The following is a 20387-nucleotide window of genomic DNA, read 5'->3' on the forward strand; positions in this document are numbered from 1 at the left end:
CTTTGAGCTACTTTTATTCAGTTCTATTTCTTGTATTGATTTTGTTTCTAGATATAGATCAGTTAGTTGGCGTTCCAGTACAGCAGGATCTGGCCACCAACGTGCAACCTGCAATTGATGCCATCTACCCCCTGGCTGATTGTAAGTTCTCTTTAAATGTTGAGTGTTAACTCTATCCATGCACTCTATCTTGCTCATCATTTTATGATTTATTACGCCCCCAACAGCACAGTTAGCGGCAACATCAGGATGAACAGGAAAAGAGAAGTTCAGTTTAGATTTGGTTCAGGAGAGGATCTTTTTATAGATGTTAAATTTGCACACATTGCTGTAAGGGTAAAAGCTAAATTAGTATTCTTTATCCCTGTTGAAAATTTAACATCTATAAAATTGTGTGGTTCCATGCTGCTAAAACATAGGATTTGAACTGCCTCTCGGTGGTCTAGTTGGTAAAACACTGCTCTAGAATTGCAAAGGTTGTGGGTTTGAATCCCACCCGACGAAGATGCCTGTGATATTTTTATTTACAGAACTCGGGGGGAAAGTACCGAGTGTACAGTGCTAACGTACATCGGTTAAGGGTAAAACCAAAACACTCAAGATCTTGGTTTATGCATAAACGCCTCAGCAGCACATCATTGCACCAGGGCCCATATTCATGAAGCCTACAAGCACAAAAACATGCTTAACAGTTTACCTGACAAAATTAAGTTTGCATTGGGCGACTGGTGCCTCACTCAATATTTGCTAAATAGCACAGAAATTTTCAAGTAGTACCTATGTCTACCTCTGTCATTTGTAAAAGTTTTGTTTGTAACAAAAAAAAAGGAAAAACTATTTGATAATTGCCATCTTGATTTGCAGCCATTACCGACACCCTCAATGCCCTGAATAGTGTGAATACAACACAGGCTGACGTGGAGACCAAGTGGTTGGAAGTGAAGGCATTAGTGGATCAAGCATTAATTGACATCAATGCTACATGTGTGACTTGTGGATGTTGCTCTGGTGGTGACTGGCCAGATGTCACCGGTCTCAGCATGCTTGCAGACTGGAGGGATATCGACTTGGTAAACGTAAGTTATCAAACTGGAATGTTATTGGAATGTTATTATTTTTAATAATAATATTAATCATAAACAGCACTTACACTATAAAGCGCACAGGATTTAAAATGTGATGCAGAACAATATTAATTTCTCAAAATATAATCCTTCAGACATGTTGTCTGAAATGAAGACGGTTCAAAACAATTATTTATTCTTTGTTGTGATTGGTTGACAGGCATGGGGAACGTTTCCACAAGATATCGTTGACACTTCAATACAAGAGATGATCTCAATCAATAATGCTAACCTCACCCAGGCTGCAGATAAGGTAAGGAAACACAAGTAGATGGTGATGAACTTTAAGACACTGGACACCATTTGTAGCTGTCAAAGACCAGTCTTCTCACGTGGTGTATCTCAACATATGCATCAAATAACAAACTTGTGAAAACTTGAACTCTATAGGTTGTCCAAGTCGCGAAAGGGTAATGGAAGAAAAAACACCCTCGTTGCACAAAGTTGTGTGCCTTCAGATGCTTGCATTCAAAACCCCACCTGAGGAGGTCTTTAAAGTAATTCAAATATTTTAGTGAGAAATTACTTATTTCGCAAAAACTACGTTACTTCAGAGGGAGCCATTTCTCAAAATGTTTTTCTACCATAAACAGCTCGCCATTACTTATTACCAATTTATACTAACAATTAGTTTGAGTAATTACCAATAGTGTCCACTGCATATGGGCACTTATCTAAGAGGAGAACAACAAACTTACAATGTTTGGTACTACCTATGTTCACTTCTTCCTTTGTCTGCAGGGAGCATCTAGTTTCAACAGTCTGCCAGAAGTCTTGAAAAATACCACAGAATCAGAAATTGATGGTGAGTCCAATGCACCTCTTGGTCAAGAAAATCTTAAATGTATACAAATAGGCCCAGTTTTCAAACCCCCACTTATACAGTACCCATTACTCCTGGTTGAAGAGAAGGAATTAAAGGATTTGGGTACTTTTTGTAATACAAAACACAATGTCCACAGATTTACATTAAATTTACACTGTTTGAAGATAATGATGGTGCTACAGTTTTTGAGAAATGAATAAAACAATGTCATGAAAATACGTTTTTACATGCTAAAATAATTTTCATCTCATGATCAGTGAGACAAAAATTATTTTCATGACATTGTTTTACTCATTTCTCAAAAACTACAGCACCTCAGCAAGTACTATTTTCAGTGAAGCTTTCTAATATCATTATATTTAAACTGTTTAAGTTTAATGGAAATCTGTGGACATTGTGGGTTTTTTTTTTTTACCTACAAAAAGAACCTAAACCCTTTAAAGCTGAAGTATCATTTACAAGGAAACTAGTCTTAACATTCCAACCAACATTGTAGTGTCCCACCAACCCTAATTTTAGTTATTTATTTATTGTATTTTATTCAAGTTTACACTGGCAAAAACACTAAAAGATACAACCCTTTAAACAGAACTAAAACTGAGAAAATAAAAATAAATACAACTATTCAAAATTGTATAAAATACCAATCCATTGAGTGGCAAGGAGGAACAGGTGACCAGCACCTCTACAAAGCCGTCCTGCCACAAAGATTGTCAACAAATACCCCCCTTTAGATAAAACAAATACTAATGTTGGGACCGCCAACATAGGGCTGGATAGTTCAGTTGGTAGAGCACCCGATACATTGAGCCGGAGGTCCTTGGTTCAAAGCCCACTCCAGTAAATTTTCCTTGTTCAAACCCAAACTTTTTTTCTAAACTTTCCTTGTCAGGTTTCCCTTGTGGTTTATTACTTGATAGGTTTTAGTTTAAATGGAATTAAAATGAATGCTATAATATCAGTTACTCTTGTGACGTGTCAAGGCCGGCCGGATAAGAGCACCAGACTGAAGCTCTGGTGTTTCTGATCAGCAGTGTGGGTTCGAGCCCAAGTTGTGCCACTTCAGCACCTTAAGCAAGACACTTAACCATTATTGCTGCGTCTTTCGGATGGTAGCAGGTGGTTGCAGGTGTTGCGTAATGCACCTAAAAGAACTCTGTGCACTTATATCATAAATATAAGTGGCTAATTCTAGTATTCCTGGTCTGGTCGGCAGCATATTGCACCACAGCACCTTGTAAACCATTACATTGTGCTATAAAGGAATTGGTCTCATAACAACAAATAGCTCCACATAGCTGACAGGAAATAATGCTGAGCGCTTTGATCCGTCCCTATATAGGGGTGTAGTAAAGCGCTATATAAGAACCAATTATTATAATTCTTATTACTATTATTATTATTATCATTTCTCCCTCAGATATTGTGAGTCTGATTAATGGACTTGGTGGAAGCATTTCAGGTCTTTTGGACGGCATCACTTCACAATTGGCTGGGGTAAGGTCCTTTATTCTTGTCAATCATTTGTTTTAAATAATTCTAATAATATTTTTATTAAGTTTTATTAATTTTGGTTTCACCCTTTAGCTGATGTATGTTCGCACTGTATACTCAGTACTGTTCCGAGATCTGTGAAAAAAAAATCACAGGCATATGACCCAGGTAGGATGACTCCAGACATTTGCAATTCTAGAGCAGTGTCATACCAACTAGACCACCAGTCGTGGGTTCGAATCCCACAAGTCATATGCCTGTGATTTTTCCAGAGAACTTGGGAAAGTACTGAGTATACAGTGCTTACACACATCGGTGTATAAGGGTAAAAACCCAAGTAATATTCTTCATCCCTGATGCAAAATTAATATAGGTTTCCCTGGCCGATTTCAACAAAAATCAATTTATTCTATCACCAGACTCTTTCAATATAATTTTACAAATGAAGGCTCTGTTGAATCAGCAGTCAATAGTCAAGATGGGTAAATAAATTTCAGCATATAGGATTTGAGGCATTGCATGGTGAGGTATCAATATAATGTATATTTGGTTTGCGGTATCACCATGTGTGTATCTTCTTGCTAGGTAGAGTTTGCTCTGAGAGAACTATTGGTAATTACTCAAAATAACTGTGGCATAAAAACTAACTCGGTAACAAACAAAGGAAACTTGTTGATAGTATAATTTTTTTTAGAAAAATAACTCCCGCTGGACTGATAACATTTTTGATAAAGAGGTAATTTCTCTTCATATTTTAGCATCTGAAAAAACCAACTTATACCTTCCTTTTCAATGACAATCTTGTTCTCATTTTCTTCTGTTCTTATATTTTTTATTCAGGTTACTGATCAAGTGGATGGCATTAAAGATACCATCAGTGATTTTGCACCTTTAATCCAGGAGTATGATCCTTACAGGTAAGAAGTCTGTTTTCAGTTATACCCCGCTCAAACAGCCTTACGACCTTACAAAGACCATGCCGACCACCCGATCTCAAAAATGTGTCAAGTCGGGACTCAACCGCCATCAAAATCAAGCACTTTTGCAAATTAAAGACTCCACACAACTGTACTGTTTCTTTATAAAACGTGTTGCTGTCTCGCTGCAACTACAACTACACCTTGACCAATGTCGACCAAGCAGTTGTTTCTACTTTGGAATGGTTGCCGATGGTGCTGCGTTTTTATTAGGACCACAAAGATCTCACTGCGATGCTCCTACGCTGCTTCTACGATAATAGCAGTCCCACTACGACTTTGCCACGCTTATTGTTGGCTTTGAACGTGCTTTGTTTGTAAATGAGCGTGGGGAGAGAACACAGCTTCCTGACCTAGGAGATCTTACCCTGTCCAAACCACACCTATGAAGATACTCTCTTGTTGCGCCTGCGATTGTCCAAGCCCTTGGCCATTTCTTTATCGTAGTAGATCTCGTGAACCAAATGTCAACAAGTTGTGATTTTTGTGTTGTATTGTATTCAATAAGCATGACCTTACTCTGACCTTTTTCTTCCGGTCTTACAGGAAGCTCAAAATTGAAAGGATCACAGCTCCGAAACTAAACCTCCAAATCGTCTTTTTTCCCTCAGATTTGTTTATCCAATTAGTAATTTATTACTCTTAATGTGTTGAGACAATGGTTGAAACAACAATTCAAGCTGATACCAATAAGCCAACTCAATGTGTACTTTTGTGGTTGTTTGTGTCCTTGGAGAGTAATTATTATTTTTATTAATATGACGCCCACCGTCTATTGTTTTGTAGGAGCTACGTACTGATTGCCTTCTACAGCGTACTGCTAGTCATCGGCCTGTTGTTCATCTTTGGTCTGTTGTTCGGTGTGGTTGGGTACAATAAGGAAGCGTCACCATCTCGTCGTGGAGGGTGTTCCCACTGCGGTGGCGTCTTTATGATGGCGTAAGTACATCATCTATCATCATTATACAGAAAGCTATGTCAAACGAGGACCAATGGTCAAAGGAACATTACAGAATTGGTTTTGCTAACAAAACAGTTGCTTGAAGTGTAAGCACTTTATGTAATCCACCAGAAATACATAAACTGACTGGCCTGTAGAAGTTGAGATCACTCGGCCATGTGGGTCACGAGAAAATAGTGAGAAAAAAAACCATGCACATTTTGCATGACATCAGTGCAATTTTTGAAGGTATAAAATGCTCTCTGAGCAATAAATAAACTTCAAGCCCGTAATTAGATTATTTATTTCTCATCAAGTAATGACATTTCAGACAGAAATGTTTCAATAAGGGATGTTTTATCATCATTAGACAGTGTAAGTTTTCTGTAAATCTGTGATCTTCACGATTTCTTTTCTTACCAATTCTGTAACATTCCTTCAATTAGTGGTTGAGTAGTGAAGTACATAGGCACGAATGACTGCTGACATATAATGTCAATGACATATAATGTCTATGTGACCTTAAAGGGTTTGGGTACTTTTTGTATGACACAAAACACAAATGTCCACAGGTTTACATTGTTAACTTACGCGATTTAAAGATAATGGTGATAGAAAGCTTCCCTTAAATATTTAGGTACTGTAGTTTTTGAGAAATGAGTAAAACAATTACACAAAAATAATATAAAATTTTAAGTGGGAGCATGCATGCTTGAGGGTTTGCACATTTAAAGCCCAGTGGCAGTGGTTTGTGCAGTAAAGAAAAGACAAGACATATTCAACAAGCTGCCGCTCTTCACATTTTCAAGGGACTTTTATAGACACATTTGTTTGAATCTTCCTTTTGTATCGACTGCTTTTAGTATGTATATATTTTTTGTCGTTGTTTAATGTTTTGTGTTGCGCAAAGAGGCTCCTGCATTATGCGTCATATAAATGTATCGTATTACTAATATTATTATTATTATGTCTTGAATGGACAGAGGTGTCGGGATTGCCTTCATCTTTCTGACATTCTTCATGGTGTTTACCATGTTACTATTTGTCATTGGTGGACCGGTGGATCGTCTCGTCTGTGACCCAATCATTTCTGGAGAGCTTTTCGCAGAGGTAAGAAATTAAACAGCCACTCAATAAGCCTTTTTGAGATATGGCGGACACAATGCTACAACACTATAAGGTTTGGGTACATTTGTGCATATTGACCATAGAAATAGAACGTGTGTTATTCAGTGAAGTGCGCATTTTAGGCGACGCGACGTTTCCACGTAAACCTGTTGACCACCAACATGGTGAGCGTGGCATAAGTCGCGCCGCGTGTGACGCGCGCTTATCCTGTCCGCCGTACCCCAAAAAGGCTTATAGCCTCAAGGGTGTTTACCTCTTCTTTTTATGAGGTATCTGTATCCGTCGAATACTGTAACAAACTCCTCAAAGGATATATAAGTTGCAGGTGTGGTGTGGCAAGTGCCGACAAAAATTGGTGGTGAAAGGGATTAGTGGTGAGCTCCCGTTATGGAAGTGGTCATTTGGATTTTTATAATAATACCAAAACATGTATAGCGCCCTTATCATGTAGACATGCTCTAGGGCGCTGGACATGGAAATATGGACAAATTAAAAATAAGAAAATACGGAATTATATCAACGGGAGAAAAAATTCTTGAAAAACATTCAACCAGATAATATCTAACCTAGTCTTGAATGAGTATTGAAGTAGTTTCTCTGATACATACTGGTAGTCGATTCCATTCAATATGTTCAACAAGGGTTCTTGGGACAACAGGAAATTTGTAACAGTCCTTATTGGTTGAAGGGTTGGTGAACGATATGATTATGGTTTCCTAGTGAGAGTTTGGTTTCCCTGTGGTTTGAGTTGATGCTGGTCAGAGTTTGATAGCAGTTTTATAATACAATATAACAATAAATAATGATAGCACTTGTAATGCGCACATATCCATCCTGCTGGGTGTTCAAGGCGCAGAATTAAGGTGTTCCTCTGCATGGAAATCTTTGGTAAAAGGCGAAAGATTTATCCAAATGCAGGTAAATCCGAATGCAGTGAAATGCAGTGATCAGATTTATATAGGAGTGTTAGCCTGGAGATTGCTCTACGTTCCTCCAAGGTTTTCCATTGCTATCTACTGATCATTGAGGAGACGCTACTCTTACCACAGGAAAAACTGCTCTCTCTCTCTCTGAAGTAATGAAGTGTATGAGAAAGAGGGAATTTCTTACGGCAATAAATAAAAGGCTTAAGGCCTGAAATCTTTTTATAATGATTAAGACATCTGAATGCACACAAATTTATGCAACAAGGGTGTTTAATTAGTATTCTCTTGCAACTTCAATGTCCAATTGAGTCCACAGGTTCACAGATTTGTTATTTTATGCATTTGTTGGGATACACCAGGTGAGAATACTGGTGTTCGGCAGTTATCAAAGGTGTCCAGTGCCTTAAAACATTTTTTTTTTTTTTTGTGCAGACAATTGACAAGCCAGGAGCGTTGGGACCTGGGTACTTCCTTGGTAGCATCATTGGAAATGAAAACATTTCTCTGACCATGACAGGTCTTCTTGAGTAAGTCCGACCTCAAATCTTTAACTTTCTTAGCGTGTTAATTGGAGCTTCCTGAATTCAGACTTCATCAATCTTAAAGGAGCTTTCAACTCCCAAACTTTGACTTTAGCGTTTCTCGACAGTATTTAAAAATCCTTACTGTGCCTCTTTGCGCTTTCATTTTGTTTTAGTTATCAGAACTTCAGAAGTAAAGTTGTTGTTGTTATGAATATTCCAATGAAACAGTAAAACATAATACAACACATGTTTTCATGAAATGCAACAGGTTTTTTGGTTCTCTTTCGAGAAATGATGATGTGTCTCACCGTAAATAGGCTTGAACCGTGGCTGTAAGTTTGTGTTGTTGAAAACAAAATTTACACAAGTATTCAAACATAGTGTTGAATTTGATGGAAACAAAGCAAACAATCATGGGAGGTATTTCATTTAACTGAAAATTTGCAAACAAAAATATTACATTCGGTTAAAACATCTGTTGACACGATTGAGTGGTTTACCTACATTTGGCCATCCTAGGGTGGATTTCACAAATAGGTAAGACTAGTCTTATCTCGAGTTATGACGATTTACTCGTCTTAAATAAGGACTATATTGCCTTAAGTTTTCAATAACTCCTAAAGAGTCCTAGGAATAGTCCTAAGTAAGGAATATCTTTGTGAAATGGACTCCAAGCCAACCATCGCGGCTTGTTTATCAACAATGGAAAGATCTATACAGAACACTATCTAATATCTGGAGCTCAGGTGTCTGAAAGAGTAGCTGAGTTGTAATATGCGCTTACTTTTTATCTAAGGTAAATGTTTGTAATTTCTTGTAGTGACTGTGAGAACGACAGGGCAGCATTTGAAGCTTTCAAACTGGACTCTTTCCTAAACGTCACCGGCCTCCTGGACTACCAACAGGTTTGTAAAAGTAGATACAAAAGGGTTCTGGTGGTTAAGTTGTCGGAGTGTGGGTTGGAATCCTGATCATGACACTAGTGTTTTCTTGAGCAATATGCTTGACTATAATTGCTTCTCTTCACCCAGGGTTATAATTATGGGTACATGTGAGGGCAGAGATGGTTCTTGTGATTGGTGAAGCTAAGTGCGCTACATGTACATACTTGGCAGCGCAGGCTGTAAACGCCCAAGGGAGCTAATATGGTTTAAGGATTGAAATAAAACAGCCCAGTTACCAGTGAGCGCTATATAAGAAGCCACTATTATTATTATACCAAATATCAGATTAGAACTGTGGGTGAATCAGACTTTGACCAGCTTGTAATTTGCTTTTTATCTTTATTTCACCGATGTGTATTATACAATGTATACTTTCCTAAGTTCAGTAGAAAAAAACATAGGCAAATCACTTGGATTAGTTTCAAACCCGTAACCTTTGAATCAGGCATGCAACTCTTCCGCATTTCTGCGGAATTCCGCGTTTTGTTGTTGTTGTAAACGTGAAGCAAAAAAAAGCGTATTCCGGATTGTTTTTTATTAGCCTAATATATGCCTGGCAACAGCAGTGTACAACTACAATCATGTAAAATAAGCAACATTTTCTAGGGTACCATTGTGGGTTTCATGTCCCATGGCGTTTCGGCTGCCTCGCTCCGCCCTTGCATTGTGCCTTTGAAAATTGTCCTCTTTATTTTTCAACGGGCAGTTGCATGCCTGTTGAATTGCTAGAGCAGATGTTTCCACTTTCATATTTTTTTAACCAAAGGCGATATCAACATGGGTTTTTTATAGTACGGGGATGAGCTTTTTATGTCACTAGGAAGCTTCCAGTTGGCTGCACCAGAGACCCATGGAATCACTGTAAACCTTACGATCGCCAATATATAATATAATCAATATATCAATTGACCATGATTGTACCATGATTGTGATATATTTTTCAGTTCTTGCCGAACATCAGCAATGATTTCAACGCGGTTGTTGGTGATCTGACGAGCATCAATATCTTGACTGCCGACACCCGGCAGATTTTAATCGACTTCAGAGACTCGCCGGCTGACACCATCGACTGGACACTCTTCAAGAACGAGGTAAAAGAGATCGATAATTATCAGGGACTTTGAAAGGGATGAGAAATTTCAGACGTTTAACTGAAATCAAACTTTTTTATGTCTGTTTGATGAAGAAATTTGGATGTTATTTTCCCCAGATATAGGAAACTTGTGCTCTTTGATCCACTTTTCTAGTGTTGAGGACAATGTTCATAAAAGCTCTTTGAAATCTATAACTCCCAAAGTTATTGAAAGTGGAAATGCCATCAGATCAACATACCCACTAAAATGGGGGTCCTAGTTCCAGACCTTTTTAGTCAGCAGTGGCTCTGACCCCAGGGCCAACTTCATAGAGCTTCCTTGATAATAACATGATTACCAACCAAATTTCCATTTGTTGCATATTGCTTGTTACTGGTATTCAGCTGTCGATTGCTTAAAATCCTGAATTCTAAATATGAGGTCTCACAATCAAATTAGTGGAAAATTACTTCTTTGTCGAAAATTACTCCACTTCAGAGGGAGCCATTTCTCACAATGTCTTATACTACCAACCTCTCCCCATTACTCGTTACCAAGAAAGGTTTTATGCTAATAATTTTTTGGGAGTAATTTAATTTACCAAAAGTGTCCACTGCCTTTAAGCACAAAAAACCTAAACACAACGAACATATTATTCTTCCAGTATGTTGATTGGAGTGTTTTAGGAGATTTATTTATTTCGTTCTTTTTTCCTTCTTTTGCTTTCAGCTTGCTAAAGCCCTGACCAATGATGTCAACAACCCCAATGATCTCTCTGTGGTGGCAGCCCTTCTTAGAACATTTGCAGGAACACAGTCTGGCGTAAGTCAACTCCCCCCCCCTCCTCCCCACACCTCGATAGAATTGCACAGTCATTATCATGTCTCTTGTTTACAGTATCATACCTGACAGACTATTAAGCCCTTTTCACACGACAGCGATTTAGCAGGGGTCCCTTGCTATATTTAAGCATGGTTGTGAAATTTAAAAAATTGCACTTTGTGTGAAAGAACAATATTTGTACTCTCCAAGGTGCCCAGTGAACTCTTCTCATTTTGTACTGTACAATGACTGTGGACAGTATAAAACTAGTGTCCTTTCACAAGACGCCCATTCTGTAAAATTTTGAATCCATGCTACAAAGAAGCAAGGGACCCTTGGTAAATCGCTCTCATCTTAAAAGGGCTTTAAGGGTGATCCTCTTCTGTTAACAGTCCTACTTCCAAAAACAAAGAATAATTAAGTATTTGATAAGTAATAGTTAAACAAACCGAAACCAGTTTATAGTTTTTGTGAGGGTTTGTAGTTGAGCCAAAAAAGTTTGCTATTTTAGCCCAGTAAGCAAAGAAAGGGGACACCATGGCATACTATAAACTTCTATTTAGCCAAGTATTTTATCCCTGTTGTTTTTTTTGTTTTTTTTTGGACAGGGTGTTGTAACTACATTCCAAGGCTTTGCTGATGACCTTGATGCTATTCAGACCAACAATATTGCACCACTCCTGTCACAAAGGGTAAGAACTTCTCAATTTCAGGCTATCAATGATGTGATTATGGGGTGTCGTGGCCGAGCAGATAAGAGCACCGAATTCAAGCTCTGGTGATTCTGTTCAGCGGAGTGTGGGTTCGAATTCCGGTCGTGACACTTGTGTCCCTGATCAAGACACTTCACTGTAATTGCTTTTCTTCACCCAGGCATGCCAGGGGTACATGGGTACCTGTGAGGGCAGAGTTGGTTCTTGTGATTGATTAGCCTTGATTGCTCTACATATTTGGCGTCACAGGCTGTATACTCCCCAGCAAGCTGAGATGGTTTAAGGAATGATTTAAGGCCCAGTGACCAGGGGTAATAATGTTGAAGGGCCGTGACTGTCACTGCGTGACGGACCTGAGCGCTATATAAGAAGCCGCTATTATTATTTCTTTGTTTTTAACCGGAAAACGTTTTTTAAACCTTCAATTTCGCTCATATTTTGTTTGTTTTTAACAGCCTATCACATCCCTTGGTTATAAACCAAAGGGGAAACTATAGTAATGTTTTCTGATTGATTGATTGATTAAAATATAACTTGCTGAAGTGTTGTAGTTTTTTGAGAAATGCGTAAAATAATGTTACAAAAGTAATGTTCGTCTCAAGAGAAAAATATGTTTTAGCATGTACAACAAGTTTACACGACTCTCCTGAAAACATTGCTCTGTGTTTTTCACTTTTTGCTAAAAAAATTGACACCTAATGAAGCTGAAACTAATGTAAATGATATTAAATACATCTTCATTCACAGTGGGCAGGGATTCATGTCATTGCCAAAAAATGATCTAAAATAGATACCAAAACACTTGAAAGGTACATTTTCTTCACAGAGCATCTTGTAGCAAGATTTTCGAAGGAGCTCATTTAACCAGGATGATGAGCTGCTGTTGTGATGATGAAAGTGGTTTTCATTTCTTCACGGAGCATCTTGTAGCAAGATTTTGGAAGGAGCTCATTTAACCAGGATGATGAGCTGCTGTTGTGATGATGAAAGTGGTTTTCATTTTTTTTTTTTTTTGTGTCTTTCATTCAGGATGTTCTATCGGGCGACATTACTACACTGGAGAATGCTACCTCCCCCATCGATGTGAGTACTTATCCAAGAAGTTAAAAACCCTTTCAGCCCCAATGGCACTTAAGTTGCTGAAGACAACACACAAAATAGCGTGAACACAAAAGTCATTTGTAGTAAAGCTAAGGGATGTGATTTCTCTGTTTTTAGCAGGAAATCTGGATTTTTTTGTAGTTATCTATAACTAAGATCAAATTCATAATAAAATGTGGCCCAAACCTCATAGAACAACCCAGATTGCAGAGCTGGGGTTTCAAAACCAAAGATAAGTGTATGTAAGCAGGCTTCACACTCAGAAGTTTTCGTGCTTGCAAGCTTTCACGCTTTACGCTCGCAAGCTCTCACGCTTTGCGCTCATACTTAAGGTGTGGTTATTTTAGCCTATCACAATCCGGAAAGCTGTAGTTTTGTCCATGGTTACCATCGTTTGAAAGAGTGAGATCAAATCTTTCTAATTATGGCAAATAATTTATTATTCAAATTGGAGTGGAAAGATCCAAAATTCAAAATACGTACAGAGCGCCACACGGTTGTGTGAAAAAAGGTTTTTGGGTTTACAAAACACACTGAGGAAACCAGGACCAATAACTCTGACATTTAATGGCTGATTTCTATCATGTTTTAATTATATGAAAGGGAATTTAATGAATAATTTGTCACCTGCCAGGCTTTATTTGCTTGAGAGTTGGATATGAATTTATCCTGGCCAGTGTTGTTTGTGTAATTCTTGATTTTGGTATTTATGTGTTCTCTTACAGATGCTTGTGAATGACACCATCGCTGAAGCTGACGTGGCTCAGAACTACCTAGACACTACTGCCACAAGTTTTGTCGTATCAGTGAGTAAAATGAATCTAGTATCTAATACATGCATCTCTATAATGAGTTATGGTTTGACAAAGAACCAGTGGAGGAAAAATATTATTTGGATCAAGTTGGCTTCCTTTCATTTCTGTAGTCTTGGTTGAAGACCTTCTTAATGAGAGGGCGCTATCATCAACAAACTGCTCTCACAATACAAACCACTCCAGGAGAAGTGGTTGGGAAACTTGGGATAAGGTCTTCTTCCAAGACTATCATCTTTGTGGAAACGGTTTCAAACCCAAACTTGGACCTGGAGCCTTGTATTTTGACTTGGTTTTTAGTCTTTTACCTTTTATAATTTTGTTTTGCCCACCCATACCCAGATCTGTATTAAGCACTGTATACTCAGTTCTTTCCCGAGTCCTGTGAAATTTTATTTTGCCTTGTCCTTCAGATGGCACATGAAGCCGTTGGTCTTGTGTGTTGTTCAGTAAATGTAAATGAACCGAGTTACACTCATCGCTAAGAGAAGGGGTTTTGCTGCGGTCTATCTGGCAGTGGCTGCTGAATGCTTTGTAGCATCTTGAAACCATTACAATGTGTCATGTAAAGACATGGGTCTCATGAATCAAAACCTTTTAAAATCTGTCCACAAATAAAAGACGATAAGTTCTTTGCGACGCCCATTTATTGACGAGCTTTAAAAGAACTACCTATTACTATTATTTTTGTGATGATTATTCACTTGTTTTTATTCAGTAATGTTCGGCCATTGACGTTTTTTTCTGTATTTTTATTTTTTTCCCTCAGGAAATTAATAACTATGAGGACAGGATCTTGGGATACCCAGACCAGTTTGTCACCTACGCCCTGCTTCAGGTAATGTTCATCTTTCTTTCTTGATACCGTTACTTTACAGCCTGGTTTTTGTGCACCTAACAATCAGTGTCTGGTGGTCCTGCTCTTGGTCTCAAAACCATATTTTTCAGATCTTGACAATGGGGAGGTATTGTGGTCTCGGGGATATGTCTCGATTAGTCTTGGTCCGAGATCTAGTTTGAAGACTTTTTGTTTTTTCCAAAGTAAAAGCGGTACATAGTTGCAATCCTCATTGATTAAGGGACGCCTCACTAGTCAAGTTTTATTGAACATTTGATTTACTGAGTGTTGACATTTTTTAATGAGGTCTCGCCCTCAGTCTCAAGACCCTATTTTGCAGGTCTCTGCCATTGGGAGGTCTCGGAATGTTGTGGTTTCTGTCTCTGTTTTACTACGTCTTGAACACCCAGCTGAATACATGCATATTAACAAGTCTTTATTATTATTTGTTACTATTACTGCTGACTATATGGGGTACCTCTCTCAACCTAATTTTAGTTTTTGTGTTGGATGAAGTTTGACCGTGAAAAAAAAGATTAAACTAACTTTTGAAGAGGAAAATAAAATAAAAACTAAAACAGTCAAGAAGAAACTGTGAGTGAATTCACTGAATGAGATAAACTAAATTAGACTTTCATTTATTTTCAATTTCAGATCCAGACAGAGATAGGTAAATGTCGTCCTATTTATAACCTCTGGAATTCCTCTATCAATATCTTCTGTAGAGGCTTCTTGGAGTCTGTGGTAAGTTTGGTCAGGGCGTTTAGTTGAGGAGAATGGACGAGAAAGTGTAGATTCCTGGATAGAATGTATGAGCCGAAAGGCGTCAACATTGTAGTCACGAATCTACACTTTAGAGTCTATTCTCTGAATTAAACTTTTACCAAATTCATGACCCAGTGTCATTTTGCGGATGCTCTGAAGTGTGAGATGAAAGTTAAAAAATCGGGGATCTTGAAATTCGTCTCAAGGAATCTAGGTTTTGCAGGCATGTTGATACTCTTCCTACTTAAGTCTGATTTCTGATTTTTTTTTCCTCTGGGAAAAATCAGAAAAATTGTGGTTAGTAACCTAAAAAGTCTATTTAAGCCTTCACCATGTGTACCTGTAGGTCAGCCCTTGTGCTCAATCAGATGGTCCTACTTTTGTCCATGTACTAAATAAATATGCTGCCTGGTTTTGGTGGTTGGTGGAGGGTCGTATGAAAAAGGTGCTGTTCTTATTGTTTGCTGATTGTTGTTACAGAACGCCTTGTGGTTGATCATGGGATGGTGTATCTTCTTCTTGATACCAGCCACCATCTTTGGAGTCAAGTTAGCCAAGCACTACAGACGCATGGAGTATGACGACTCTGAAGGGTGAGTTAATAACACTTAAGATTTAAACATTGATTATGTAAGGCACTGGACACTAATGGTTATTACTCAAAATAATTGTGGGCATAAAAACATACTTGGTAATGAGCAATAGAGAGTTGTTGATAGTTTAAAACATTGTGAGAAACTGCTCTCCCTGAAGTAATGTAGTTTTTGGGTCTGACTTAAGCTGAAGCCTTTTATTATGTTTTTATTGAAGCTTTCAAAAGCTTCCCCCAACTCTATAGTCTAAGGAATTCAAATGTAAGTGTTACATTGTGACTAAATAAGTCATTGTCAAAACATTATTCAAATCTAACTCGCAAATGGCTTATTGACCCCTATTTTTTTAACTTCCGATTCTGCTTACCATTTTTGAATTTAATCGCTGTGTTTTTATTTTCTGTCTTCAACAGGGGTGACATGGAAATGATGGTTCAGTAAGTATTGTCTTTTACACTTCAAAGCATCTTATAAGAATGTGTGCTCTTTTGCATCCTTGTACATTCTTAACATTTAAAGGAACATTACAGGATTTGTTAGAAAGAAACTCGTCGTAGATCACAAATTAAAAAAAAAAGTTACACAGTCTAATGATGATGATAGTAGAAAACATCCCTTGAAATATTTATTTCTGAAATGTCATATTTTATGAGAAATAAATAAAACTAATATCCTGTTTGGAGTTTATCACTCAATTAGTGTTGTATTCTTCTTTTTGAAATCGATGTCATGCAAAATGTGTTATTCTTTTTTTCACTATTTTCTCATGACCCAGATGGCAAATCAGTCTATGTATATGGTCGTTACATAATGTGCTTACACTGCCAGCAACTGTAATGTTCCTTTAAGAAGCCACTCTTTTCTGTACAAGCATCACAATATATATTTTTGTTTAAAAATGAAAACGGTAGTGTCACAAGGTTTGAATCCGTTTTATATCCTCTCCGTTTGTTTGTCTGTTTTTGTTTCATTGTTTTTGTTTCGGTTTTTTTCTTATGTATTTGGTCGTCCTTGTTCATTAATTTTTATTTAAATATATATATATTTTTTAAGGCATTCCGTATAAGCGTCTGCTTCCTGTGCAATGCCTCCACTTATCAGTTTTATTGTATCAAATTCTTTGTTTTTTCTATATTGTTTATTCATGGTTGAAATAAATGTTGAATTGAATTGAATTGAACTGAATTGAATCTTTAGCAACGAGTATAGGATAGATTTAGTTTTTTTTTTCCTCAAATGCCTTTGTCTTAGAGAGAGAGAGAAAACATTACCGGGAAACATTGGATCAAAAATTTGAATTTAGATGATAAGCTTACTTTAGGTCATAAGTGTAAAAGACTTGTTAACAAATATATTGATTATGGTTTCTTACTCTACAGTAATGGTGGATCGACAAAGTTCCAAAAGTAAGTACATTTATAAAACTAATTCATAAATAACCCAGACAGTTTCTCTACTCATATTGGTGGAAAGCGCGTCACATGGGGGTGTTTCAACGGTTGATAATGACCAGTGTTTATAACCGGCTGGCTTCTGCGTTTCAGGTGCGCAAGATTATCACGCAGAAGGCAATTCATAGCTATTAGTAACAGTCGTAATCTATTTCTAAGCACGGCGCGTAATCTATTTCTAAGCGCGCGCGTGTACACACAACCCACGCACAACAAACTCTCCACAAATTTTTTGTATTTTTTTATTTTCAAACCTCAGAAGTTTCAACTGTCAAAGTGTCTGTAATTGTATTGTTTTTAATGTTTTTTAACAAAAGGGCATACATGAATGGGAATAAGAGAGTAGTGACACGTTCTTAAACGCTCGTTTAAAACCTTGCAGGGTCGTTGCCGTGTGATAAAGGCCCTCGCCTTCGGTTCGGGCCTTAACACACTGATGACCCTGCCGGCTTTAAACGGCCGTGTAAGAACTCGTCCCTACCCTTTTAATCCCTTATCTATAAGTTGTTAGTTTGGAGGTCATTTATCTTGCAAGCAACTTTTACAGTCGGGAGAAGAAAAACATAATCAAAAAACGTGTTCAGAATGCAGAATTCCAAGTTTCAAATTAATAGTACATTTGTTTTTGCCAGCTGGAGTGAAACAAGCTTAGGTTGTCATTGCCGCTTGCCCTGGGTTGACGTGCCGCTTCAAGGCTTTTTCAAACACACAAAAGCAACCTCTACCTTCGCAGGTACCCATTTATACCCCATGGTGAAAAGAAGCAATAATATTGAGAGGTTATTCAGAAAATGGGCCACAATAAGAACTAGTTAGTATTATTATATTATATTATATTTTTAGATTCTGTTTCTTATTATTTGTATGTGTTTTTCTTTGATTACAGCAATAAAGTGGCACCTGAATATGCTTAAGGAATAATCAGTCAAAGCAACTATGGTGAGTTGAGATGTGTTAGGATTATGAGATGTGTCAAAATGCCTGTAAAAATAAAGTGCGCATCTCACAAATGCCATGTCGTTACTGAGCAGATAAGAAAACCAGACTCGAGCTCTGGGTCCAATTTCATGGCTCTTTGATAACTTTATAATATAAGCAGTTCCATCAAAATGTAGCTAAGGATAACATTATTACACTTACCAGAATAAGGTTACAAACTACAATTTGTGACTGGTATCCTGCTCATTTTCTGCTAAGCATATAATTGTTGAGCAATACAATAGCCCTGAGCCCGCTAACCACACAACCAATCACAGCATTGATTGACCTACACTGGATCCTCTGAACCCCTATAAATCAGCCCACTTCTCTCTTTCTTCTTTAGTTTCCTGACGATGACTAGAGCAAGCTAGTCGAAACAGTAGTACAGTGTATTACGATCCTATAAGCTTAAGTAGTAGTCCCAGCCTATTTTCTATACCATCTGTCCGGGTAATAGTTAAAAAGCAGGACAGTTCTTTTCAGAACTTTGAAGTCTCCTGGACACCCGAACATCTACTCGGCGTAGTAGAATAAAGAGAGACAGTTCTCAAGAACATTCTCTACCTGGCAAGTAGATACACACATTGTGTTACCACAAACCAAATATATATTGATACCTCACCATGCCATGCCTCAAATCCTATATACACTACTTTCTTCTTTTTCTAAGCAGCTTTATGAAATGGGGCCCAACATTCTACACATTTTACAAAAATTATATAGAAAGACATGTCACAGACATCCATTCATGCTAAGCAAGTTTACATCGGGTACCAACTGCAGCTCTGGCCGTAGCAACATTCGGTGAGGACGCCAACCATCAGAAATCTGAGAAACAATCCATGAATGAATTGCTTTACAGATTCAAATGTTTTGCGGAGAAAAATTCAGCATATTTCTTAGAAGGGAGTTCTTTCTGAAAATAGTCTGACTTATCATCAACTCTAGTGTTTCCACCAAGTAAGTTTTTATGGTCGTTAATATTTGGAGTATTTACCAATCTAGGACCCTTTCATTTTGATGGAAACAATTACATTCAGAAACAGTTTATAACATACAAACTGAGCAAGCCAACGTGACAAGAGTTTGTTGTTTGACCACCAGATCGAGTAGAGATGGACTTTATTATACCGGAAAGAAATAATGGAGTCATCTGCTGAACGACACAGCGCTTAAAATATGGAGAAACATCTTTTTCAAGTTGATTGCATGGCAGAATTTGAAAGTTAAGTACTTTTACTCACCGAGTTAAAAAATGTTTAAAGCAGTATTTGGAATTTAATTTTTAGTTTTGAGGAATTGGAAAGTTGTGCGATACTCCATTATTAACAGTGAATTTTACTTGGGAAAGGGTGTTGCTTTTTAGTGGGGGTACCAGGGACAATGTTTTATAGTTGGGGGATGTGTTGTGCAGAGGGGGGAAGGGGGGGGCACTGGAAAATTGGGAAGGGGGGGTGGGGGGGGGGCTATGCCACTGGGTATTAAACATAAAGAGAATGTAAAGGCTTCTATTATTGCCATATTTTTAAAGGGTTGAAATTAAACGTTTTATCTTTTGAGCAGTAGTTTTGGAATAGTTAGTAATTGTTTTTAGTTATTCATACTCATATTTAAAATGCAAAATAGTCAATATGGTAAAAGCCATTTTGGGCCACTAAGGGTTATTTGGCACAAGCATGGTTGTGCCCACTACATGGTCAATTTGGTACAGCCAATTTGGCTGCTTTTTGTCAACTTAAGTGGGAAACAAGTGTGAATTTATTAAGATTTTTTTCCCCAATATTTTGACACAGGTCCAGTATTTGTATTATCGCTAACAAAGATATCTTTCTATAAAGGAATAATACCTTGCCTTCCGTTTCCAAAACAAGGAAACGTTTTCCACAGGGAAATTTCTAATAGTTGTACATTTATTCCAAGTCTTTCAAAAATATGTCTGAGCTGTATAGAGTACTAAATAAAAGTTGAAAATATTAATATATTAGCAACTTTCCAAAATATATCTGTAATACACAAATGTTTGTTCTTTTAGGTAAAACAAACACGGTTGAAAGATTTCAATTTTTTGTTCCACCAAGTCTTGTTTTAAAAGTTCTTTTAAACCACCAGTGATAATGTTTTGTTCATAGTTAAATATAACTCGATGCCTTAGTAGGGTCAGGCATGTGTGCCGATGCACTGGCGTACATTGCCACCTTGCGGAAAATATTTGTATATATTTGTTCCTGTTAAAAGTAAAAATACGCACTTAATAAAGTATTTGGCTATTACAATAATAGTTTTAAGGTTGTTGTGAAATAACGAGGTTTTTTAAAGATGTTATAAGCGTGTGTTTTATTTAGCTAACCATCTTAT

The 20387-nt window shown here is 37.5% G+C and overlaps 1 protein-coding gene and 1 pseudogene across 1 annotated transcript in view; one reads left to right on the plus strand and one right to left on the minus strand.

The window, feature by feature from the left end:
* Nucleotides 1–19447, plus strand: part of LOC139940340 (prominin-1-A-like) — a 42569-nt gene extending 23122 nt beyond the window's left edge. The window contains exons 7-28 of the mRNA XM_071936554.1: nt 52–141; nt 865–1076; nt 1285–1377; nt 1866–1929; nt 3371–3447; nt 4285–4361; nt 5208–5360; nt 6345–6471; nt 7848–7942; nt 8760–8844; nt 9828–9974; nt 10686–10778; nt 11387–11470; nt 12521–12574; nt 13318–13398; nt 14174–14242; nt 14897–14986; nt 15488–15600; nt 16014–16037; nt 16980–17006; nt 17938–17990; nt 19137–19447. Of these exons, the coding sequence (XP_071792655.1) occupies nt 52–141; nt 865–1076; nt 1285–1377; nt 1866–1929; nt 3371–3447; nt 4285–4361; nt 5208–5360; nt 6345–6471; nt 7848–7942; nt 8760–8844; nt 9828–9974; nt 10686–10778; nt 11387–11470; nt 12521–12574; nt 13318–13398; nt 14174–14242; nt 14897–14986; nt 15488–15600; nt 16014–16037; nt 16980–17006; nt 17938–17965 (1883 nt within the window). The 3' untranslated portion in view covers nt 17966–17990; nt 19137–19447. The remainder of the gene's footprint in view (nt 1–51; nt 142–864; nt 1077–1284; nt 1378–1865; nt 1930–3370; nt 3448–4284; nt 4362–5207; nt 5361–6344; nt 6472–7847; nt 7943–8759; nt 8845–9827; nt 9975–10685; nt 10779–11386; nt 11471–12520; nt 12575–13317; nt 13399–14173; nt 14243–14896; nt 14987–15487; nt 15601–16013; nt 16038–16979; nt 17007–17937; nt 17991–19136) is intronic.
* LOC139941260 (U5 spliceosomal RNA) lies at nt 7356–7428 on the minus strand (annotated as a pseudogene).
* Nucleotides 19448–20387: the final 940 nt, after the last annotated feature.

The sequence above is a fragment of the Asterias amurensis genome, chromosome 8 (genome assembly GCF_032118995.1).
Source record: "Asterias amurensis chromosome 8, ASM3211899v1".
NCBI lineage: Eukaryota > Metazoa > Echinodermata > Asteroidea > Forcipulatida > Asteriidae > Asterias > Asterias amurensis.